The sequence below is a fragment of the Neophocaena asiaeorientalis genome, unplaced genomic scaffold (genome assembly GCF_003031525.2).
Source record: "Neophocaena asiaeorientalis asiaeorientalis breed wild unplaced genomic scaffold, Neophocaena_asiaeorientalis_V1.1 scaffold547, whole genome shotgun sequence".
Taxonomy (NCBI): Eukaryota; Metazoa; Chordata; class Mammalia; order Artiodactyla; family Phocoenidae; genus Neophocaena; species Neophocaena asiaeorientalis.
Window position 1 is genome coordinate 1,508,314 of NW_020185330.1, and position 25,980 is coordinate 1,534,293.

General features: G+C 37.4%; 1 protein-coding gene across 1 annotated transcript in view; it reads right to left on the bottom strand.

The window, feature by feature from the left end:
* The window catches only part of TXNDC16 (thioredoxin domain containing 16), a 108,631-nt gene that overhangs the window by 64,466 nt on the left and 18,185 nt on the right, over positions 1 to 25,980 (bottom strand). Inside the window, exons 7-9 of the mRNA XM_024734795.1 lie at positions 13,740 to 13,861; positions 8,403 to 8,493; positions 4,272 to 4,422 (exon numbers count right to left, since the gene is read on the bottom strand). Coding sequence (XP_024590563.1) covers positions 4,272 to 4,422; positions 8,403 to 8,493; positions 13,740 to 13,861 — 364 coding nt within the window. The remainder of the gene's footprint in view (positions 1 to 4,271; positions 4,423 to 8,402; positions 8,494 to 13,739; positions 13,862 to 25,980) is intronic.

The window sequence follows — 25,980 nt, forward strand, 5'->3', positions numbered from 1 at the left end:
AAAAAAAAAAAAAAAAAAAAAAAAAGAAATCAGTTGTGTTTCTTACACTAACAATGAACAATATGAAAAGAAAACTAAGAAAATAATCCCATTTATAAGAGCATCAAAAAGAATTAAATACTTAGGAATAAGCTTAACCAAGGAAGTGAAAGACATACATTGAAAACTACAAAATATTGCTGAAAGAAAGAAAAGAAGACAAAAATAAATGGAAGGACATCATGTTCATGTTCTTGGATTGGATATAACATTATTAAAATACTACCCAGTCATCTAGAGATTCAATTCAATCCCTCTCAAAATCCCAATGGCATTTTTTGCAGAAATAGAAAAGCCATCCTAAAATACATATGGAATCTCAAAGAACCTTAAATAACCAAAACAATCTTGAGAAAGAAGAACAAAGCTGGGGCCTCACACTTCCTGATTTCAAAACATATTACAAAGCTACAGTAACCAAAACAGTGTAGTACTGGCATAAAGACAGACATATAGACTAATGGAACAAAATAGAGAGCCCAGAAATAAACCCTTGCATATATGGTCAACTGATCTTTGACAAGGGCACTAAGGCTATATAATGGAGAAAGGATAGTCTCTTCAACAGATGGTGTTGGCAAAACTAGATATCCACATGCAAAAGAATCAAGAGGAAGCCTCATCTTACACCACATACAAAAATTAACTCATAATGAATTAGAGATCTAAATGTAGAAAATGAAAGTATAAAACTCCTGGAAGAAAACATAGAGGGAAATCTTCATAACATTGGAATGGAAATGATTTCCTGAAAATGACACCACAAGCACAGGCAACAAAAGCAAAACCAAACAAATGGAACTACATCAAACTTAAAAATGTCTGCACAGCCAAGGGAACAATAAACAGAGTGGAAAAGTAACCTATGAAATGGGAGAAAATATTACAAATCATGTATCAGATAAGTGGTTAATATCCAGAATATTTAAAGAACTCCTACAACTTAACAACAATAATAAAAATTACCAATTAAAAAACAGGCAAAGGACTTACACAGATATTTCTCCAAAGAAGATATATAAATGGCCAAAAAGCATATGAAAAGATGCTCCATATCACTAATCATCAATGAAACACAAATCAAAACAACAATGAAATATCACCTCTCAATCATTAGGATGGCTAATATTAAAAAAACAATAACAAAAACAACAGAAAACAACAAGTATGAGCAAGGATGTAGAGAAAAATGGAACTCTTGCACACTGCTGGCAGCAATGTAACATGGTGTAGCTACTATGGAAAACAGTACAGAGATTCCTCAACAAATCAAAACTAGAACTACCATATGATCCAGCAATCTTATTTCTGGGTATATATCCAAAAGAAAACAGGATCTCAAAGAGATATTTGCACACCCATGTTCATTGTAGCATTATTCACAATAGTCAAGATGTATAAGCAACTTAGAACATCCATCAATGGATGAATGGATCAGTAAAATGTGATATCGATACATATACATCTGTACACACACACACACACACACACACACACACAATGGAATATTATTTGGTCTTAAAACAGAAGGAAATCCTAACAAATGCTACAACATGGATGAACCTTGAGTACATCATGCTAAGTGAAATGAGCTAATTATAAAAAGACATACTGTGGGCTTCCCTGGTGGCGCAGTGGTTGAGGGTCCGCCTGCCAAAAAAAAAAAAAGACATACTGCATGATTCTATTTATAAGAGGTCTCTAAAATGACCAAACTCACAGAAGCAGAAAGTAGAATGGTGGTTGCCAGGGCTGAGGAGAGAATAGGGGAGTTGTTTCTGAATGGATACAGAGTTTCAGTCATTCAAGATGGAAAAGTTATAGAGATCTGTTGTACAACAACGTGCATATAGTGAACAATACTGTACTGTATATTTGTAAAAACTGTGAAGAGGGTAAATTGCATTTTTTGCCACAATGAAAAAAAAAAAGATATGAGACAATAATGTCAGGAGCCAACACCTTGCTATATAATATTGTACACTGCCACATGAGCCTGCAAGAAATAATAGAAGCTAACTGAATAAACCATAATAGCATCCTTCTAATTACCTATATAAGAATAGGCTTAAATTAAGTCAAGTGTTTTGGATCTGAGACAGAGCTCTCTCAGATGTACAAACAAGAAATAAATTTAAATTTACAGGAAAATGATTATATAATAATTTATCTATTTTAAAATATTTTATCAGGTATTTGCACTTGAAGATTCTTCCTAGTATTCAGATACAAATTTTCTATCAGAATAAACTGATCATAGAGAAGATCATCAGCATTCCAAAATGTCCTTGGTATTAGCCAACAGCACAGTAATTGTACCATTTTCCCATCTGTTTTCATTGCTGGGAATCTTAAGAAGGCATCTAGGGTAACTCCATGCCTGCCAGAATCTCACTTAATTGACTTAAGATTGAAATCACTTAAAATTCCTATGCTTAAGATTTATTCTCAGCTTGTCACGACTTAAAATGACATGCCCCTATCATGATTATAAGACGCAGTTGTGCTTTTATATCTACAATAATTAAACACATTTGTATCTACTTAAAATAGATACAAATATACACACACAACTACACACACACAAACTCCAACCTGCATCTATTTTCCCATGCTTAGAAGTAAAATAATGCATATAATTGCAGTGATCATACATCCAGAGTTTACCAAAAGTCTGAATCCCAGTTTCCATTTTTTATTAATGTTTATAGATAATGTCTACTGGTGAATAGATAAAATCCTGAGAATTCTTAATATCTTAACATTGGAAGAAAAGGAAATGAGGAGAGAAATGGTGAAGAACTGTACAAGGAACTGACCTGGGCTTTGTGGTGAAATGGAAGATCAAACCAAATTCAGAGGATATTCTCCCCATGGAAATAAGATAAATGTCCCCTCTCATCCCCCAGGGAAAGGAAAGGAAAAAAGATTTACATACTGCTTTTTTTTTTTTAGTTGTTTGAAGCCAAAATCTAACCAAATAAAAACTGACCAAAATAAAGAACTCAGGAATGAAGCCAGTAAAATTGGGACTGGTGAGCTCTGAATCTATTTAAATGTGGAAGAAAGGCTTTTTTTTAAAGTGGGAATTATGGTTATAGAACACAATATAAATATTATAACCTTTACAATGTAAAATAACACAAAACTAAAATCTGGAGGATAAGAGGAGCTGAGATGGAAATAAATGTAAGAAGTTAGTATTCTCATCTTTCATAGCAAGGAGTAAATCAATATTAGCTAAAATACAAATATGTAGTTTTTTAAATAATGATTTTCATTTCTTAATGTTTTTCATAATCACTTCAACACTTAAGACAATATTTCCTAAAAAGCCCTCTGATGAAGAAACAATTTCTCAAAAGTTCCATAATTCCTCTAGTTTCACATCCGTTTCTTTTTCTTCTATTAAATTCAAATAAGATTAAATATAATGTTTCTTACTATAAAGTAAGTCATGTAATATATGTCCATTAATCCATTCATCCCTCTATCTGTATGTATCTATATGGATGCAGAGATGACTGGTGTGCATCTAACAGTTCATTTCTGAATGATGGGAACTGGTGGCTTTTAAAATTTTTATTCTTTATACTTTGCTGCACTGTTTGGATTATTTACGGCACATATGCACAATTTTTATTTAAAAAGGACATAGTGAGTGAGAAGGCCTACTAAAGGTTTTACATATGCTCAGGACAACCCTTCGAACTTTCAGAGAGAAAAGTCTGCTGATCACCTACTGAGTCTCTCCAAAATTCTTCCAGGCTGACAGTAAGGAAAGTGGGGCACTGGAAATGCTATAGTTCCAATATTTAGGAACTTTTAAAACAGGGATCAAACCATTCACAAAAGAGGTCTTTTCTTAACCCATGATGTAATTAATCTTCATGATCTTAGAATGGTCATAGTTCTTTATAACTACCACAGAATATTTCCACAGTTCATTACAACTACCATTATAATTACAGTGCTATATTGGATTTCAAAACAACAACACTTCAAGGCATTTTCAAAACAACAACACTTCAAGGCATTAAAATATCATTTTATGAATACATAGTCTATCTTCTATTCTACCTTTAATAAGGTACTACTCCTAAATCTGCCTAAATGAAATAAATATGTCCAAGGGGAATAGATATAGCTCATCTAAGTAAAATGCATATCTGTGAATCAAAACAATAAATCTTATATATGAATTATCTAATATACTTAAATAAGACACATACCAGCAGAGGTGCTTCCATTGTCTTAATAAAACGATGAATGTTCAGTGTAGTCAATGACTGTTCCATTAGTGTTCTCCTACATTGCTGGGTCAAGTCCAAGACTGGTTTACAATGAAAAAAATAGAGATGTGCGTATTCTATATCTTCAGTGCTGTAAATTAAAAATTAGGGACAGACCCACTTGAAGTTCAACGTGTGATCCTTCTACCATGCAGAAAGATATAACAAATCTCTTTGTCCATGCTTTTGAATTACTGTTTTGGTAAAATCCTAAAACAGTATAACAAAATAAAATGGACCTAAGCAAAAAAGAGGATATAAGAAATTTCTGAGCTGTATAAACATTTATTTTCCTGAATTCTTTCATATGGTAGCTTCTAAATTAGAGACAGGTCTACACAATCTTTTTTTTAGATAAAAGACTGTCACCTTGAGGACAATGAGATTATCTTAAAGTATAGTAGCTTTTCTATAGCTGTGCTAAATAAATAAAGCTTTGTAACACAAATTTTCTAGGTTTAATTTAAACCCAAATCTGTTTTGAATAAACTTCAGCCAAAACATACCTTAAGATAGAAACCATGTGACACTTTATGGGAGTTAGTGAGTTCGTATCTGAAATATTACAAAACTCAGCAAATATGGCTTATAATTTGAGTTTTGGCATTCCCTTCAATATGAGAATTCAAAGATAAACTTATAGTGAGTAAGTAAGGTTTGCCAAAATTAAAACAGCATTTTATAAATCTCCATATGGCATTAGTAGAGTTTGGCAAAATACTGCAAATTTTTATTTTTACAATATTATTTTAATTCTTGATACATGCTTCAACTGAGCTCCAAGATTCACTGATTTCAAATTTAATTGCAAAGTAATTTCTAATAGATTCAGTGATTAAAGAAATGATCATTCAAAGATTACTTAATGCCTATACTGTTAGGCCCTATGCTAAATATAAGAGAATAAGATGAATAAGATAATTCAAATCCTTGAGGGGCTTAGGCTAAAGGACATATATTTAGTAAAAAAAATGAAAATGTGATTCATAAGTGCTAGAATATACAAAGTGCTATGAGAAACAAAGAAATATTTAATTCTGCCTTAAGTCAGGAAAGAGAAGAAAGGGAAGGGAAGGGAAGGGAGATCATTATAGAGACTGAAAACAGTAAGAGAGAATGACTTCTCCAAGAAGATAAGACTAATGGGTATTTCAGACAAAAGGAACTATATAGCCAAGACCCAAACAAAGTATATAACTTTTTGAGAGGAACAGTAAATAGTCACATATTGCTGAAAGGAAAGTGTTGAGAGCAAGAGGACCCAGCTGAGATTGGACAACCTATCATAACCTCTGAAATAATAAAATAATGTTGGAAAGTTATTTAATCAGGGATCATTTGGTTGTAGGTAACAGACACCAAAAAGGTGGGAGTGAGGGGGATTTACTGGTAGTTTAGAAGAGCATCTCACAGAATACAAGGAAAATTCAAGTAACTGGATCACAGGATAAATGTATATAGATCTGAACAGCAAGAGTTCAGGGACATTTGGCCATCAACACTTCTTACCTCCCCACTCTCTCTGCTTTACTTCTACATGGGCAAAACATTCCTGCAGGCAAGAGAGCCAAAATGCTGTATAGTCCAGCTTCTCCATGCCCAATTCCAAGTTCCTAGAAAAAGGTATCTTATCTGCTCAGGTAAGTCCATGGATTGGATGACTCTAGGTCAGGTGGCCACCTCCAACTTAATTGACTGTGATATGTATGAGGTAGGGGTAACACCCTTCTTAGCCTATACACAGATTCTTTAAGAAGGGAATATGGGGAGGTAGCAGAAAGTACTGGTGTCTCTACAGCATGCTACCTCTTGTTCTACCTATCACATACACCCTTCTTTTTTTATTTTTTTACCATTTAAAAAAAATTATTGGAGTATAGTTGATTTACAATGTTGTATTGTTTCAGGTGTATAGCAAAGTGAATCAGATATATACATATATATATCTCCACTCTTTTTTAGATTCTTTTCCCATATAGGCCATTACAGAGCATATATACCCTTCTTAACCGACATTTCAAACATACTCAGGCCCAACATGATATAACAATTAATATACTAGATTATTCAATGTTATAGCCCCAGCAACTAGAATAGTGCCTAGAACATAGAAGGCATTCAATAAATATTTGTTGAATGAAAGAATGAACAAAGGAAAGAAAAAAATAAAAAGAACAAATGAAAGAAAAGATACGTTCACCTCTTCCCCATTAGGAGACAACTCGAAGTCATCACTAAGTACTTCACTCAGAAGTGATGTCCCAGGACTACATTATTCTGAATCCACAGTCCTTCCCTATCACATCAGGTCCAGATATGACTCCTCACCATTTTGTAGCCATGAATAAATGAGAATGAAAACTTCTCCAATACGTCATGTACTCAAAAGTTTATGAAAAACAGAATAACTGTACATTTTTAAACTCTCATTTTTAAAATGGGGGAAAGCATAAATCCTTCAAGAATATCAATATATAGTCTGTCTTGCTGAACAGTACTTGTAAAACAAATGAGAGGACTTATACCTTGCCAATAAATAACCAAACCTCTATGTTTTAAGCATGTCACCGTTACTTGCAATTATTCATTAACAGAAAAATCAAGAAGCTAGTAATGCAAGAGAAAATACAAACAACCCTCAGAGAAAGTGTGGGGCTAGCACAGAATCCTAATGGGACTGAGAATCTCAAGGTTCCCCCATTCCAAGATGGGAAATTGGTAGTCTACATTGGGAGGAGCAAAGTAGCTGGCTACACTACTGCTCACTGTAAGTATCTTGAGACTCAGTGACTACTTACCGTAAAGTTTTAGGGTACCGTCAGCATGATCCTCAAATTGTTAAAAACGTTAATTCTTATACAAATAGCAAACATGCATCAAAGTTTTATTTAACTCACTGAGGGAACCAGCAGAATGGCAGTTCAGTAAGAAGACAGAAAAAGGAATGCTGGTTAATGTCGTACAGAGCAATAAAAACGTAACTTTTCTTTGCAAGTACTTCACTCTCGGTCTATCCATTCCCCGCAAAAAAAAAAAAAAAAAAAAAAAAAATTGTTTCACTTTATCAGTTTTCTGTGTACTAACCTCCATGTTTACAAAGTTGTAAAATGTCTGGGATTTAATTAATTGTGTGTGGTATATCAAATAGTCACTATTCTCTGAGAGGTGAGCAGGAGGGCTCGTTAAAAACTCTTGCATGGGGCTTCCCTGGTGGCGCAGTGGTTGAGAGTCCGCCTGCTGATGCAGGGGACACGGGTTTGTGCCCCGGTCCGGGAAGATCCCACATGCCGCGGAGCGGCTGGGCCCGTGAGCCATGGCCGCTGAGCCTGCGCGTCCGGAGCCTGTGCTCCGCAATGGGAGAGGCCACAGCAGTGAGAGGCCCGCGTACTGCAAAAAAACAAACAAACAAACAAAAAAACTCTTGCATGGTTTAAAAAGGTCACACAATCACCATTTTGCCCTGCTTTGGATTCATTTTCCTGAAGAGCATTTTGAAGCCAAACTTAGAAGTCTTCAAATGCACTGGTTATTCCTTGTGTCCCCATGTACTAAACAGAAGAAAAACTTTAACCCTAGGTTGCCCAGCCAAAAGCAGTCCAAAGAAGGTCTCTATCTAAAATTGTAAGCTAGAAACTAGACAAGAAAATTAAACATGTAAAACATTCTGTTCAAAACTGTACTCAAATATATTTAAGATTTTTCTGGTATAGTAACTTATGGAACTCTCAGGAAGAATCTCTGGAGCTTAGTTATGAAAGCTGTTATTTTATCACCTATCTGATCACTGTGGCAGATCTATTCGTAAAATACACGTGGCCACTCAAGGGATCACATCTTGTGGCTTATGCATACTGCCTTCGTTCACCTTAGTTTAACATCCCTTCTGTATATTTAAGTTCATTTTAGTACAGCAGATAATAGTAATGAAGAGGATTTCAGGTTTCATTTATATATTCACATCTGGTTACAATTCCCCTCAGATAAGTCCACATTGTGGGAGTATAATGGAAATGCTGAATAAGTAATGTGAAATAAGTGAACTTAAAATTAACTTATGCTTCTTATACATACCCAATACTTTGCAAAAGGGCAATTTCTGTGGTTAAGACAAATTGGTACGTGGTCCCATACACAAAAGCAGCTTCCATGACTGCTCTGTGCTCTGAAGAAGAGAGAAAGAAGTTGGGAGAGAGGAGGAGTTATTCTATTCAGAATACTTTCGTACACCCTTTTATGCTCTATCATGTTTAAATAAAAAGCCTTTGTAGGGATCCCAGTTGGGAAAATACAGGCAGTTAAAGAAGTTATAAAATGTCTGTTCTAGTTAAGGTAAGAGAAGAACTAAGAGGGAATAGAAAATGAGCTATACTTGAGAATATATGACAAATCTGTGATAGTTTCTTCCCAGTAGTAGGGAAGAGAATATGAGTTCATCATACAACTTTCATGTTATATTTTATATACAAATATTGTACACTATTTCTGGCTTAGTTTTTTTAATCAAACTTATTCTTATATATAGTTTAAAGAGACAATTCTACAACGTGTATTAAGAAAATGAACAGTTCCTCCACCCTCAGCCACCATTTCCGACTCCCAAGGGACAGCTACTTTCAACTCTTTTACTCTTCCTTTCGGTGTTTACCTCCAAGTCTCTAAATGACTTTCTTATACTCTTATTTCCTGATTTTTTTTTTTCTTTTAGTGTTAGTATTTTCTATCAACTTCCCACTATGGAAGATGATAAATTAGCTCTCCTTTCCAAAACCCCACTCCACAAATATACACAATTCTATGCCCTCAACGTGCTCAATATAGTCCTAATTTTTATTAGATCAATAGTCAGGATTTACACTGTTGGGACTCAGTAAATACTATTTCCTTTTGAAATTTTTTTCACTACAGTTATAGGTATCTTTTAAAATTTTTGTTTAGATTTCTTGCTGATTTATTCCTAAATTCTTCCACAGTTGTCTAACACTCTGAATACTTCAAATACATCAGTTATATTATCAATTCCCTCTTGTTGCAGACGTTTTTGCAGCGCCTTCTGATCTGCTCCAATGTGGACTCTGCTGCTCGACCCGCTGCACAACTTTCATCCTGGGGACTCACTTCACTGTCACCCTGGGGATGCTCCGATTCTCACTCTTACGTTGGGCCCTTGGCCTGTTACCCACATCTTCCTGACTGATTTGTTCCCTTGCTCCCATTCTCTAGCTCCTTCCCGGGAGAGGATATACGGAATACACAAATTTTGCAACCTTACACTTCTCAAAGCGTCTTTATTCTACTTTCATAACTGTAGCTGTTGGCATGTAGCATTCTAGCATTTCCCCTGAGAATTCTGAAAGCATAGCTCCACTGTCTTCAGCTCCCAGGACTGCGGTTGAGAAGTCCAAAGCCATTGTGATTCTTTTTCTTTTTTTAATTAATTTATTTTTAATTTATTTATTTATTTTTGGCTGCATTGGGTCTTCATTGCTGCGCACGGGCTTTCCCTAGTTGCGGTGAGCAGGGGCTACACTTCCTTGTGGTGCGCAGGCTTCTCGTTGCAGTGGCTTCTCTTGTTGCGGAGCATGGGCTCTAGGCACGTCGGGCTTCAGTAGCTGTGGCACATGGGCTCTGCAGTTGTGGCTCGCGGGCTCTAGAGCGTAGACTCAGTAGTTGCAGCACACAGGCTTAGTTCCTCCGCAGCATGTGGGATCTTCCCGGACCAGGGCTTGAACCCGTGTCCCCTACATTGGCAGGCGGATACTTAACCACTGTGCCACCAGGGAAGTCCCGCCTTCTGATTCTTGATCCTTTAACTGCAATATTTTTTCCTTTCTTAAAGATTTTAGAATAGCGTTTGTTGCCAATATTCTGAAAATTCAATATGAGATGCTCTGGTGTGGCTCTACATTTAAACACTCTGCTGTGATTCAGTGGGCCCTTTCAATTTGGAAGCTCAAAATCCCTCAGTTCTGGGAAATTTTCTTAAAGTATTTCTTTGAAGATTCCTTCCTTTTCATATCTTATTTTCCCTTTTCTCCTCACTGCCATTTCTAGGTAGTTATCTTCCCCTCCCTGACCTAATCTTCTACCACTTGAATCACATATCATCAGATTATTCCACTCACCGCTCTGCCTTGTTGGAGTCATCTACAACCCGAGCCAGGGTTAATCCCCCTCATTCCATGAAAAATTTTGCTTCTGTCACACTGTCACACTCTCCAATACTACTAACATAACCTTGGTGATTCTACTATCCCCATAGATGATCCTTGCAAAATCCTAGCCTTTCAGTCCTTGGTTTTCTCTGGAGACTCCAGTCATCTCTCTACAGCCCTGCCTTACCCACTCACTGCCATGGTCCCACTCCAAGCTTTGTAATCACCAATCACTGCAAATCCCTCCAAAATGTCCAGCACTCCTCCCAACACACACACACACACACACACACACACACACACACACACACGCACATACCCTTCCATCTCCAGGTCACTCTGTCTAGTACATAACTTTAACCTTCCCGGACCTACAATCCTACCATTTTCACTGTCGTTTATCCACCTTGGGTCCTCTCTTCCCTCCTAAACCAGCTTAAATTCCATGGTCAGTCTTTATAATCACTCCCCTGCCTGTCTAGCTAAAACAGTCCAAATTAAATCAAATAATCTGCCTATTCTGTACTTACATCCGTGAAAGTGAATATGGCTGGGAAAAAAAAAAAAAGGAAAGAAAACAAGAACCTGCTAGCATCACCATGTCAATGGTTTCACTTTAGATTACTGGCATCAACTATTACTGCTGCCTAGCAACCATTCTTTATTTTCAGGCCTTCTAAAACAACTGTTTCATCTCTTCTTTCCTCAAACTATGTGTTCACTTTATTTCTATTTCATTGAGAAAATGAACCAATTAAGAAAAACCCAAAAAAGCTCCCAGCACCATATCTATCTGCCCCCTTAACTAAATTGATGTCTGTATTCTCTGTCTTCCCTCCTAATACCATAGGCGAATTTTCTGTGCTCCCAGTAAAGAACCAGCCCTCCCGCTGTTCACTAGATTCCATCTCCTCTTGTCTATTCAAAGATGTTGCTCCAGTAATTCTGCCCTCTTTTTCCTCCACGATGCATTTTCCTTTTGCTACAAGAACTTTCTTGTCAACATACAAATATGCTTCTTAAAAAATTCTTGAGGACTTCCCTGGTGGTGCAGTGGTTAAGAATCTGCGTGCCAATGCAGGGGACATGGGTTTGAGCCCTGGTCCAAGAAGATCTCACATGCTGTGGAGCAACTAAGCCCTTGCACCACAACTACTGAGCCTGCACTCTAGAGCCAGCAAGCCACAACTACTGAGCCCGTGAGCCACAACTATTGAAGCCCACACCCTACAGCCCATGTGCCACAACTATTGAGACCACATGCTGCAACTACTGAAGCCTGTGCACCTAGAGCCCACGCTCCACAACAAGAGAAGCCACCACCATGAGAAACCCACACACCGCAAGGAAGAGTAGTCCCCACTCGCTGCAACTAGAGAAAGCCCGTGTGCAGCAACAAAGACCCAATGCAGCCAAAAATAAAAATTTTTTTTAAAAATTCTTCACTTGACCCCACATACTCTTCCAGCCACTGCCCCATATTTCTCCCTCCCTTAAAAGGAAAATTTCCTAAATGAGTCTCTGTAGTCACAGTCTCCAGTTGCTCTCTACCTATTCTCTTACACCCCTGTCAGGCATTTACCCCTACCACTCTACAAAAATTGTGTGCATCAAGGGCATGGATAACTTCCATACTGCTAAGCATAATGGTCAACTGGTAGTTCTTATCCTAATTAACCTTTCAGTATCCTTTGATACAATTGCTTCTATCTCGTCAATAAAATCCTATCATCACTTTGCTTACACACAGGCCATTCTTTCTGCCTCCTTTACTAACCTGTGGAAGATGAAGTATCTAATGAGTTCAGTCTTCTTCTCTTTTCCATCCAGCCTCACTCCCTTCATGGTCTCCTCTGGCCTCACAACTTTATGTCACAAATTTATATCCCTAGTCTGTATCCCCACTATCAAATGCAGACTAGTAAAATCCCACTACCTTTTTGATATCTGTACTTGGCTGTCTAATGGGTACTCCACACGTATAATGTTCAAAAGTGGATTCTAGAGCTTCCTCTCCAAACTGTCTATTTCCACTCTTCCCCACCTTAGTTATCAGCAATTTCACCTTTCACGTAGCTCAGGCCAAAATCCCAGAGCCACCCTGGTATCTATTCCTCTCTCATTCTACAACCAATGTCAGAAAACTCAGTTAGTCTTACATCCAAACTACTGCTAAAATTCAAATGTATTGCCACCACCACTGCTAACACCCTGGTCCAAGCCACCTACCACCGTCTCTTGCCTGCATGATTGCAGTAACTTCCTGATTTTCTCCCTTATTCTACTATTGCTCCTTCTAGTCTATTCCAAACCCAGAAGTCAGACTGACCCTGTTAAAATATAAATCAGGGATTTCTGGCTCCCTGTATAGCTCATCCCTCTCGTTAATTACAATTACAAACCATGGACAAAATACAATAACGTGAGGGGCCTTGAAAAGTAAACAATAAACAGGCTGATTCTGGAGCATTATTTTACAAGTACATTAAGTTCAATGGCATACTGTGTAGCCATCAAGCTTTATGTGTATAAACATTGAAATTTCCAATAAATGATTTTATTTCATAGAGTACAATTTTTTAAATGTCTTTAACAACATTTTATATTAACATGTTCAAGTTATAACCATTAACAAGTAAAAATCTTGAAAGCATAACTATAAGTTGTTCATGAAACATTTATAAACTTCTTTATGACAAAATTACCTATGAATGCACAAGGTGATGCTGTCAAAATTAGATTTTTTAAAAATCAAGAAAAATTTGTCATGAACAGCAAATACCAAGGTAAAGAAGGAAGCTGAGACAGTCAACAACATTTATCAAATACTATGAACTACTATATCAGGTACCACGAGGACTGTAAGGAAATAAATTCAGTAATAGCTGACACAGAGCACCAGGAAACTTTTTAGTTATTCAAATTCACTTGGCCCTCACAATAATACTAAGGGGTAGGCACAATTATTTTCACCACCTTAGTGACCAGGAAACAGGCTAAAGAAGTAAGTTGTCCAAGGTCATACTGTAAGTAGTTGGTGGGAAAGGGAGTCTAACCTAGGCCTCTGGCTCCAGAGTTCTCATTCAAGCACTATACTATGTTGCCTGTTTGAAGAAAGAAAATATAATAGTAAAAGACGCTTTAAATTTATTTTAAAATATTAAGATTGTGGTCAAAATACACTATGTTAAGTCCTTCAACATAAACACACATGTATAGAGACATGACGAAGATTAATGTAAAAGTTGATAAATACCTGGTGTTCCAATGGCTCTGACATATGAGAATGCAATGTTCGCTTTTCCTTTCAGAGCATTTTCTGTGTTCTGAAGGTCTCCCAGAGTGGTAATATATTTTACTTCATTAAAAAGAAGAGCACTGAAATAAATAAAGATGTAGTTGGTAGAAAAATCTGACATGTACTTAGTTATTTAATACATATTTTGAGTAGGTTAAAGAACCTAATCAAAAAAGAAATTTAATCTTTTGAACAAACTCTCAATAGTAAGAACCTAAGCATTTCAAGTCTGAATTAAAATCACCCTCTAAATCATTAGTCTGTCACTGAGAACATTAACCAGGGACAGTTGTGAGAAATAGTGTGCGTATCCTCCGTCACAACCACCTCAATACATTTAAACTGTATTTACTAGCATCCTATTCTGGACAAATAATCCCTTACAAATCTCTCAGCCATGGATACATTTCAGCCCTTCACACATCTATACTGAAATCATCTTTCCATGGCCTATAGGGCCCTGAATGGTAAGCCTTGTCTACTTCTCCAACATCATTCTGTACTACTATTCCTCATGTCTACCCTACTTTAGGCAACACCCCAGGGCATTTGCACACACCATTCTCTTTGTTGAAAGCTGTTCCCTTCTTATATATCTGGTCTCAGCTTAAACATCATTGACTTAAGAGAAGCCTCCCTTGTTGGTCCTATATAAGTAGGTCTGTAGCATTTTCCTCTTGAATTTCACACTATTTAATCCTTTGTAGGATCAAATTTATAATTATTCACATATATTTTTTTACTTGTTTATCCCTGCCTCTCTCATTAAACTGTTACCTTCTTGTGACAGGGACCATGCATATTTTATCACTATATCCATAATAACTTAGAATAGAACCTGGTACATTGTAAGTATTCAATAAGTATTTGTTCAATGAATGACAGAAAACATAGGGCAGGAATCATTTATTGCCATTCTTCATTTGAACAAATAGAAGATCAAATCAAAACACTGAAGAGCTTACTTACTCAAAAACATATACTGAACTGAGGAGCCAGGAACAGAACATAGAACAGGTCTTCTCACTCTTAATTTAGTGATCTTTCCACCTGACCACAATTCTTCCAAATCATCTTTTTTTAAATATAATCTCTATTTATTTATGTTTATTTATTTGGCTGTGCCGGGTCTTAGTTGCAGCACACAGGATCTTCGTTGTGGCATGTGAGATCTAGTTCCCTGATCAGGGATCAAACTCGGGTCCCCTGCACTGGGAGCGTGGAGTCTTAACCACTGACCATCAGAAAAGTCCCCCAAATCATCTTTTTAATGTATAGATCAGAATAACTGATCATATTTCTTCATCCAAAAGAATTTCATTTAAAAATTTTCTACTTCTATATAAATTCTCTATCACTAACAACTAACTTCACTTAATCTCCACATGTATATCTGTGTGTGTGTGTGTGTGCATGTGTGTGCGTATTTTTGTTAAGCTAAACTTTAAGAATTTTTGAAAGCTGTTCCAACTCCACAGACTTAAGTAAGCAAAAGTTCACTCCAATAAATTAGTCAATCATAGTTTCCTCTTACGGAAAACATAGCACTTTCCACTAATATAGCAATTCTCAGACTTTTTGGTCTCAGGATCCCTTTATACCCTTAAAAATTATTGAGTTCTTCAAAGGGCTTTTGTTTATGTAGGTTACATTTATTAATAGTTGCCAAAATATAAATTAAAATAGCAATTAAAATATTTATTAATCCCTTAAAAATAAAAATAGGGGCTTCCCTGGTGGCGCAGTGGTTGAGAGTCCACCTGCCGATGCAGGGGACACGGGTTCGTGCCCCGGTCCGGGAGGATTCCACGTGCCGTGGAGTGGCTGGGCCCGTGGGCCATGGCCGCTGGGCCTGCGTGTCCAGAGCCTGTGCTCCGCGACGGGAGAGGCCGCAGCAGTGAGAGGCCCACGTACCGCAAAAAAAAATAAAAATAAACACCATTGCATATTAACATAACACTTTTTTATTAAAAATAACTAAATTTCCAAAAGGAAAGAAAAATCCAGTGAAAAGAGTGGCCTTGTTTTACATTTTTGCAAGTCTCTTTAATATTGGACTAAATAGAAGACAGGTGGATTCTCTTATCTGCTTCTTCGTTCACTCTGTTGTGACATCACACACACAACACAAAATGTAGCCTCTAGAAACCGCACTCATAAAAGAAGGAAAGTGAAAAAGGCAAACATCTTAGTGTTATTATAAAAATATTGTCACTTTGGGAGCACCCTGAAATGGCTGCCCTAAATTACACTGCTTAAATACTTACCTATATATTACAGATTTCAACTTTTTAAAAGAAATGTAAAACTTGAATTTCTATACGTCCCAGGGCTCTTGTTTTGTTTTTAAAAGAAATATTTACTGGGCAGTACTCACTACTTGCTAGATATTTTCACATGTTTTCATTTAAATCCTCAACGATATTCTTGGGAAATTCTTTATTACACACACATACACACAGAGGAAAGAACCTCACGGATTAAGTAACCTGCTCCAGGTCATACCAGTAGTCACTGATAGAGCTGAGATTCTAATCCAGGTCTTCTGACACTTTGCCCGTAACTTTCTAAACTATGTTATTACTAACCACTCATACATGGTAAACCAGGTAAAAAGGGAGGCAACTAATGAATAGCCACAGAGTCTCAGTGGCGATCTGGGCTACTGGCTACTTATACGTTTTGGCTAGCAAGACCAGAATTACCCTTGAGTTACTTCAAAACTGCTGGAAGACACCATCTAGTGAAGTAATTGGACTGCCGTGTAAATTCTCGGCTTGGGAATGACATCCATCCATTTACCTTTACTTCTCTAGCAGCTCTAATCCATTTGCTTCAAAAATCTAACCTAGGAGTAGAAATAACCCTAACCTTTTTTCTCAATAAAGACCAGCAAATATAAATTGATAAAAGCGAATGTTTGGGGGGACACTTCCCACATGTCAGGTATAGTACTAAGTACTATATAAGTAGTGGCAGTTTATCAGTTTTGGGATTGCCTGACTCTTCTGCTTTGGGAATTCCCAGTTTTCTAAGTCTTCATGGTGGGCAGAGCCCAAGTCCCCACATACAAGCTACTAATACTGTAAATTGCTTTTCCAGGCTCCCTGCTGCTAGGCTATATGACCCAGAATCACTTATCTGACATCCCAGACTGGGAGCCAGTGATGTAAAGAATCAGGAGCAGTGCAGAATTATTTCCAGAGGCAGCAGCAACAGTCAGCTTTGAAGGCAGGAATGACAATAGTGCTAATGACATCTGTAGCGCTAGCAATGCAAGTTGTGGCGTCCAATGCCCAGAAGTAATGCAGCAGTCCCCCGGAGACTAGCTCCATGCCATGATTATGAGCCGAATAATTCAGAGCCAAATAAACCTGAGTCCAGTTCTCCAACCCTTCTAGTGAGCCTGAGATTTCCTACATCTGCTCTAAATCCTTTTCTGCTTAAGCCAGTCAGACCCAGATTCTGGGGTTTATAACTAAGAACGCCCAACAGTACACTCAGCTGTGCTTAATTTTCATGGCAACCATGTGAGATCAGTACTATCATTAACTCCATTTTACAGATAAGGTCATGGGCCTTAAAGAGGTTACCTTGCCTAATGTCCCAAAGCTCATTAAAGAGTCATTATCCAAGAGGTAATAATACCAAAACTAATGACATTCATAATCTCACGATCTCCATGATTGTTCCCAATGGCTTCGTAACTTTAATATATTTTTTAATGTTAATTTCCAGAATATGGGGACATCTAGGGATCTCTAGGATCCATTCCATGAGCCTGTGCTCCTTCACTCCAGTTCCAAAGTGGAGAAATGCGTTAAAGGAAAAGTCTGTCTTGCGATTTTCTTGCTCTATAGGTGGGGTAAAACAGCCTGAGGCTGCTCTGACCTGGGAGCTCTTCCTGCCCCAGAAAGGTCTTCCTTTTCCTTGGCATACTCTTCCAGAGACCCTCCTAACACAATCATTAGGTAGATAAGATATATGGCCAAGAACTGAATGGGTGCCAGAAAAAAAAAAAAAAAAAAAAACTCAGGAGTCCACCTGACCCCACTTTTAGAGCAGCAGGTTGCTCAGCCTTTTTTCAGAAAAAAAAGACCACTTTTACATCATATTTCTGCCATTATTCAAATTCTAAAAAACCCAATAAAAACAAAAAGTTACCTTCTATTTTGCCTTACCAAAATTCCTGGGGGGGGGGGAAGCAAAGAGGGAGGAGGAGAAAGAGGGAGAGATGAGGGAGAGAAGAAGGAGACAGACAAATTACTTTTACCTAAATTAATTACAGTTGACCCTCAGTATCCATGGGTTCCACATTTGCAGGTTCAGCCAACTGCAGGTGGAAACTATTTGGAAAAAATAATTCCAGAAAAGTCTAAAAAACAAAACTTGAATTTGTCATATACTGACAACTATTTACACAGCATTTACATTGTATTAGGTATTATAAGTAATCTAGAGATGATTTAAAGTATACGGGAGCTACTAGAGCTAATCAATGAATTTGGTAAAGTAGCAGGATACAAAGTTAATGCACAGAAATCTCTGGCATTCCTATACACTAATGATGAAAAATCTGAAAGACAAATTAAGGAAACACTCCCATTTACCACTGCAACAAAAAGAATAAAATACCTAGGAATAAACCTACCTAAGGAGACAAAAGACCTGTATGTAGAAAACTATAAGACATTGATGAAAGAAATTAAAGATGATACAAATAGATGGAGAGATATACCACGTTCTTGGATTGGAAGAATCAATATTATGAAAATGACTATACTACCCAATGCAATCTACAGATTATGCATGGCACAGGTAGATCAGCTCAGTGCTTTGTGACCACCTAGAGGGGTGATAGGGAGGCTGGAAGGGAGACACAAGAGGGAGGAGATATGGGGATATATGTATATGTACAGCTGATTCACTTTGTCATAAAGCAGAAACTAAGACACCACTGTAAAGCAATTATACTCCAGTAAAGATGTTAAAAATAAAAATAAGTATACAGTGGGCTTCCCTGGTGGCGCAGTGGTTGAGAGTCCGCCTGCCAATGCAGGAGACACGGGTTCATGCCCCGGTCCAGGAAGATCCCACATGCCGCAGAGCGGCTGGGCCCGTGAGCCATTGCCACTGAGTCTGCGCGTCCAGAGCCTGTGCTCCGCAACGGGAGAGGCCACAAATGTGAGAGGCCCGCGTACCGCAAAAAAAAATAAAAAATAAGTATACGGGAGGATGTGCATAGGTTATATGCTAATACTACACCATTTTATATGAGGGATTGAGCATCTGGGGATTCTGGTATCCACGGAGGGTGAGTGGGAGGTGCTGAAACCAATCCCCCTCGGATACTGAGGGATGACTGTATAGTATTCTAGGCAGATCCATGTATAAAATGAAATATCCCAAAATGTTCCATTAGGCATTTTCTAAATTAATACAGTTAAAAAAACGAACAGAAGCCATCTCTGAAATTTGAATTGAGAGTACAAGTAATAACAAAGTTCAAAAACATCAGTCTAAGTCTTTTTGTCATACGCTGTGTATTTTCCTACTAGCTTACCACTTATAAAATTCTTAACACCAGAAACAATCTTATGGGCTTATAATGTAAGAAGATTTCTGCTACTCCAATTTTTAACAACCAAAAAGTGAAGCTTCCCAATTCATTCATCCATCAATCCAATATTTTTCAACACCTAATACATGTCACACACGATGCTATGCACTGGTAGAAGGACTTTGTATAAGGCGGCACAGTCTGGGGATATAACCACTACTACCAATTAACATAGAGCTGTGAGGAATTCAAATCCAAGGCAAGTAATTTTTTATTACAATTTCCCAGTATGTCACTATCAAACAGGAACCCACCAGATAATATTGTGTAGGAACAAATCTGATAGAGATAAAGGAAGGAGCAATAGCTCAAAACCCATTAGGAAGGGACCAGCTTGAGCACAGCTCAGGAGTTTTAAAGGAAGACACCTCCAAGAGGAGCTTTCCCCAGAAGTTCTACCCAAGCTCAAAACCCAGGCTCTGCAATAATGTGTTAAAAATAAAATATTAGCAGAAATTAGGATAGTTGAAAATAATTACCATAATATTTGTGGTTCATATTATCGTCTGTAGTACATTAACTTAAAAGGAAAGAAATCTTCCACTTGACAAAATATTGTCACAGAATATCAATTAGCACACCTTAATAAAGAGTTATTGAGATTTCATTGTTTCTTACAGTACTGCATAGTCTTTCCTTTTTGTATCAATATCATTTGATGATTTCCAGGAGTCAACAATGACTGGGGGGAAAATGGCCTTTCTTTGCAACTGCTGCCTCACGGCAAATATTCCCAGCAACTGTCACAGCACAGACTTGCATGAACTCACTTCTATTAGTACTGTGTGTGCAACAGAACAGCAGGTAGATATTTGAATTTGGATTGCTTTTTTTCTTAATTGCAAAATGAGATTTCCTGCATTTATATAGAAAAAAGCGACTAACATTTGTAGAGCACTGGGTAAAACACAAAGCATATTTTCAGATGTATTACTTTATTTGATCTTCAAAAAACTCTAATGGCAGTGCAATTTTTAACATTTAAGAGATGAGGAAAACCAGCAATCAGAAAACATAAACTGTTATGATCACACAACGGATAAATCCTCCATAAACCCTGACTTCTTCACATATCATTCCAAAGCACATTTGAGATTATAGTGCCTCAATCTTCTATACCTCTATCTGACTTGCCTCAGACTGGTTATATATGGTATTCTCAATCAACAAATAAAGATTGTTACTTTACTTTCTTTTTCTAAATATTACCCTTCTTAACCCAATCTAGAAGCTGGGAAGTGAAATTTTCCTCACAGTTACGAAACCACACAATTCCATCGGTTTTTTGTTGGGTTTTTTTTTGGGTTTTTTTGTGGTACGCAGGCCTCTCACTGTTGTGGCCTCTCCCGTTGCGGAGCACAGGCTCCGGACGCGCAGGCTCAGCGGCCATGGCTCACGGGCCCAGCCGTTCCGCGGCACGTGGGGTCCTCCCGGACCGGGGCACGAACCCGTGTGCCCTGCATCGGCAGGCGGACTCTCAACCACTGCGCCACCAGGGAAGCCCCATCGGCTTTGACTATGTATATTTTAGAAAACAGAGCTGAGAATTTGTAGACTATAAATCTATAATCTTACCTTTATTTTAAATTTTATTTATTTTGCAAATTTTAACTCTTTTGTAGGACTCCTAACACAAGAAGTATACAAAATGTTAAAGAGTGAAAAGTCCACCTCCAACTCCTTCCCCCCATCCCAGCTTCCGCATTCCCTTCCCGTAAACCAACAATCACGTTCTTGTGAAACTTTGAAATATTTATACCAAATACATATATGCCATAAATAAATATTTATATATGTCTCTGTTAGAAAACTATCCCTCCTAGATTTCTCAGTGTTCCTACACAGTCCATGTCTCCTGAAGATGAAAACTGGCAGTACACAAAGATGGAAAACATCTCTTCACGTTCTAATCTTGTTTCCTTTTCTCTGGAGCCACCTGGTCCCATTCAAAGGTAATAAAACCTTCCTTATCTTCCCTGGAGCTAAATGCTTATATTTAGGGGTAGAGACCTTTTTCTCCTGCCCCAAGCAATTTGTTTAAATTCCAGAGAAAAAGATAAGCACTCTATCTCCAGAAGGAAAAAGCAGATTTGCCAGCTCCTATGTAAACTCAGAGATTCATAATTTAAGTTCTCCTTCTCCAAACCTTGCTGTAAGTACAGATTTAAGCGTATGGCTCTCACCTTGTAGCTCTGTGGAGAACTGGGTATGGCAAATCCAGTACTACCATGTTACTGTGATTGCTGTTACCGCTGTGTCTGATTTCTGATTCAGAGGCTTGGTGTTTCCGCAAGTATTATGCAAGGAGGGTAACATCGAAGACCCTTCAGAGTTTTAGACTTAACACTCCCTTTCTTACACACACAGAACAATGCTATGCTCTAAACACTTGGTTTATTTCATTAATATATCCTGAAAAATCAATGTGTTAAAAATGTTAGTAGACCATTTAGTCAGAATATTTTTAATCAATGATGTTTTAGGAATATTTTAAATGTCCTCCAAAAATACACTACTTAATTGGCCATGATGGTTCAAAAATATACAATGCCGTAAATATTTAGTATAGGGTTACCCTAAGTTTACACTTGTTATTCTAGTCTTAGATTTTACTAACTTAATTCTTCCCCAATTGCAATTTTTCTATATTCTGAGACTAAGAAATTATCTAAAACCTTGATCTTTTCTGTTTACAAAGAAGCAAAGTTCAAGTGTAACTGTGGATCACTGATCACATAAAAATTTATCAGTGTGTATGTATTAGAAGATAATGGAAGAAAAATCCCATTTACAATAGAAACAAAAGATATAAAATACCCAGTAATAAATTTCAGTGTCCAAGCATATATGAAGAAAGCATTAAAACACTACTAGAGAACACAAAAGAAAACTTGAATAAATGGAAAGACATCTGGTTCTGGGATGGGAAGAGTCATTCTAAAGATGTCAAGTGTCCCTAAAATAACTTATAAATTTAATGCCAGTAGGATTTAGTCAGGGAGAGGAAGAAACCAGACAAGCTAATTTTAAATGTCACATGTAAACAGAACAAAAATGCAATTCTAGAAACAGAAACATGAAGGGGCCTGGACCTTTCAGATATTACAATACATTATAAAGGCTCAGTAATTAAAGCAACAGTAGTAGTAAAAAAAAAAAAAATAGACAGATTAATGAAACAGAAAGTCCAAAGTAGACCCCAATATATATGAGCGTTTAGTATAAAAAAATCACACCTTGAAAACTGAGATTAATTTCAGTTGTGTTGGGACAATTATTTAGCCACCTGACTAATATATTGTTCATACTATTTACCTAGTTAAATTCCATACAAAGCAAAGATTTAAATGTTAAATTGAACAGTTAAAACATTGAGAAGAAATACACCTACATAAATAGAGTCTGATCTTTGACAAAAGAGCAAAAGCAGTTTAATTGGAGAAAGGCTCCTCTTTTCAAAATAGGGGCTAAAACAACTGGACATTCACATGCAAATAAGCGAATCGAGACACTGACTTTATACCTTTCATAAAAATTAACTCAAAATGGATCATAGACCTAAATGTAAAACATAGAAGAAAATCTTGGTGACCTTGGATTTGGCAATGAATTTTTAGACACAACACCCAAAGCATGATCCATGAAAGAAAAAAAAATTGTAAAGTTGGATTTTATTATTATTAAAAACTTCTGCTCTGCAAAAGACACCGTTAAGAGAATGAAGAAACAAGCCACAGACTGGGAGAAAATATTTGCAAAACATACAGCTGATAAAGGACTTGTATCCAAAATATATAGAAGAACTCTTAAACTCAACGAGACAAAAAAAAAAAAAAAAAACATTTAAAATATGGGCAAAAGATCTGAGCGGGTACCCCACCAAAGAAAATATAGAAACAGCAAATAAGCATACTAAAAGATGCTCAATATCCTTTGTCCTTAGGAAGCTGTAAATTAAAACAATAAGATACCACTACATACCTATTAGAATAGCTACAGTTAAAAAAAAAATTAACAATAACAAATGTTGGCAAGAATGTAGAGCAACAGGAACTCATTCAATGTAGGTGGTAATGCAAAATGATACAGCCACTTTGGAAGACAGTTTAGCAGTTTCTTACAAAGCTAAACATAGTCTTACCATATGATCCAGAAATCACACCCCTAAGTATTTGCCCATATGAGTTGAAAAACTACATCAATACAAAAAAACCTACGCATGAACCTTATAGTAACTTTAATCATAATTGCCAAAACTTGGAAGCAACCAAGATGTCCTTCAATAGGTGAATAGATAAACAGTGATACATCCATACAATGGAATATTATTCAGCAATAAAAAGAAATGAGCTATCAAACCATGAAAAGACATGGAGGAACCTTAAAAACATATTGCTAATTAGAAGCAGCAGCCAATCTGAAAAGGCTACATGCTGTATGATTCTGAAAACGAGCCCCCACTAAAACCAAGTCCCCCTGCCAAGGTGATGATTAAGCTCTCTCTCCAAAACTTTATTCCCTTTCTTGTCCCCTCTGACCTCAATCCTGTGCTAAATGAACATTAATCAACCAGATTCAGATGACTAAAACTGCTGTTGTCGACAACATTTAGTGCATTAATGTACTAAAATTGCTGTGGCTGATAGCTTATTGTTAATGTACAGACACAAGTTGCTTCTCCAGGGCAGGATGAGCTAACACACCTCCCCAGGGTCATGGACCACCAGACCAAATGCTAGTAAACCAGAGGTATCCTGACTCCTGAAACTACAATTAGGAAATGTCACAGAAATGTCGCTAGACAATGATTAATCCCAGCTCCTTTGTTCTTTCCCTTTAAAAACCCCCTAACTCAAAGACCAAGTTGGAGTGGATCTGAGTCACCCACTCTCTTGCTTGGCACCCTGCAGTAAACCCTTACTTTGCTGCAAACACCTGCTGTGAGAGTTTGGCTTTCTGTGAAACTGACACACGAGCTCCTTTTCTGGGTTACAATTCCAACTATATGACACTCAAAAAAGGCAAAACTATAGAGACAGTGAAAAGATCAGTGGTTGGGGAGTGGAAGGGAAGGATGAATAGGTGGAGCACAGGGTATTTTCAGGGCAGTGAAACTATTCTGTTTGATACTATAATGGTGGATACATGTCATTATACATTTGTCACAACTCATAGAACTGTACAACACAGAGTGAACCCCAACATAAACTATGCACTTCGGTTAATAATAATGTGTCAGTATTGATTCATCAATTTTAACAAATGTACCACACCAATGCAAAATGTTAACAGAGGAAACAGTACAGAGGAGAAAGGAGGAATTCTCTGTACTATCTGTTCAATTTTCTGTAATCCTAAAACTGCTCTATAAAACAGTCTTAATTTCTTTAAGTGAATTCCTTTGTAACAAGAGCATAAGGGAGACCTTGGTACAACTTAAAATCCAGAAGTCAAAAGAGAAAAGATAAATTCGACCTGATGATATTTAAAAGAACAAAATAGGGAAATTCCAAAGATAAATGACAAACAGGAAAATGTACAATTTGTGTCTCCTTTATATAAGGAGAGCACCTAGAAATTAATAAGAATAAAAGTTCAAAACATGATAGAGGACTTCCCTCGTGGCTCAGTGGTTAAGAATCCGCCTGCCAATGCAGGGGACATGGGTTTGAGCCCTGGTCCAGGAAGATCCCACGTGCTGCGGAGCAACTAAGCCCATGCGCCACAACTACTGAGCCTGCGCTCTAGAGCCTGTGAGCCACAACTACTGAAGCCCAAGTGCCACAACTACTGAAGCCCGCGTGCCTAGAGTCCGTGCTCTGCAACGAGAAGCCACCGCAATGAGAAGCCCCCGCTCCCCACAACTAGAGAAAGCCCGCACACAGCAACGAAGACCCAACATAGCCATAAATAAATAAAAGAAATAACCAGCTCTAGGACAAAATCATCCTTTAAAAAAAAAATGATAGAAAAGTGGGCAAAAGATATCAAGCAACAGTTCAGTTCCATTTCTAGGAATAGTATACAACTGAAAAGAGTACAAGGGAGGAACTGCTTGCCAGGAACTGGGTATTTCAAACTGATGCTTTTAGCACAAAGAAGTAGGGTGACGGCTTGAGAGGCATTTTTTTCCTCATGGCAATTTGCAAGGTACAGCTATGATATGGCATACTATTTAGCACAGTTCTTCAAGATTCTAAATATCATTACTAAAAATTTTTGTAAAATACTGTATTCCACAAGTCAGTTTTCTTACATTTGAAACAAAAATGAGGGCATTGCCTCTTTGGAATTCTACCTCCTTGACATTTGTGTTTTCCTGCTCAGTTTCTTCTTCCTTTATATGTTGGTGTTATCCTAGGATGCTCCCTAGATGACCTACATGTTGACAACACTCCCCAGGGGCGCAAGTTCCTACAGATGCCTACTCAAGACTCAGGTAAGATGGGCATCCAACTTGTTAAAGTAGACTCATTTTCTCCTGTAAATTTGCTCTTCATCCTTGCCTACTTCAGATGGTGATCAGATCAGATTTGGGGTAGAGTGAGATGGGAAGGAAGGAAAAGAAGAGATCAGGGA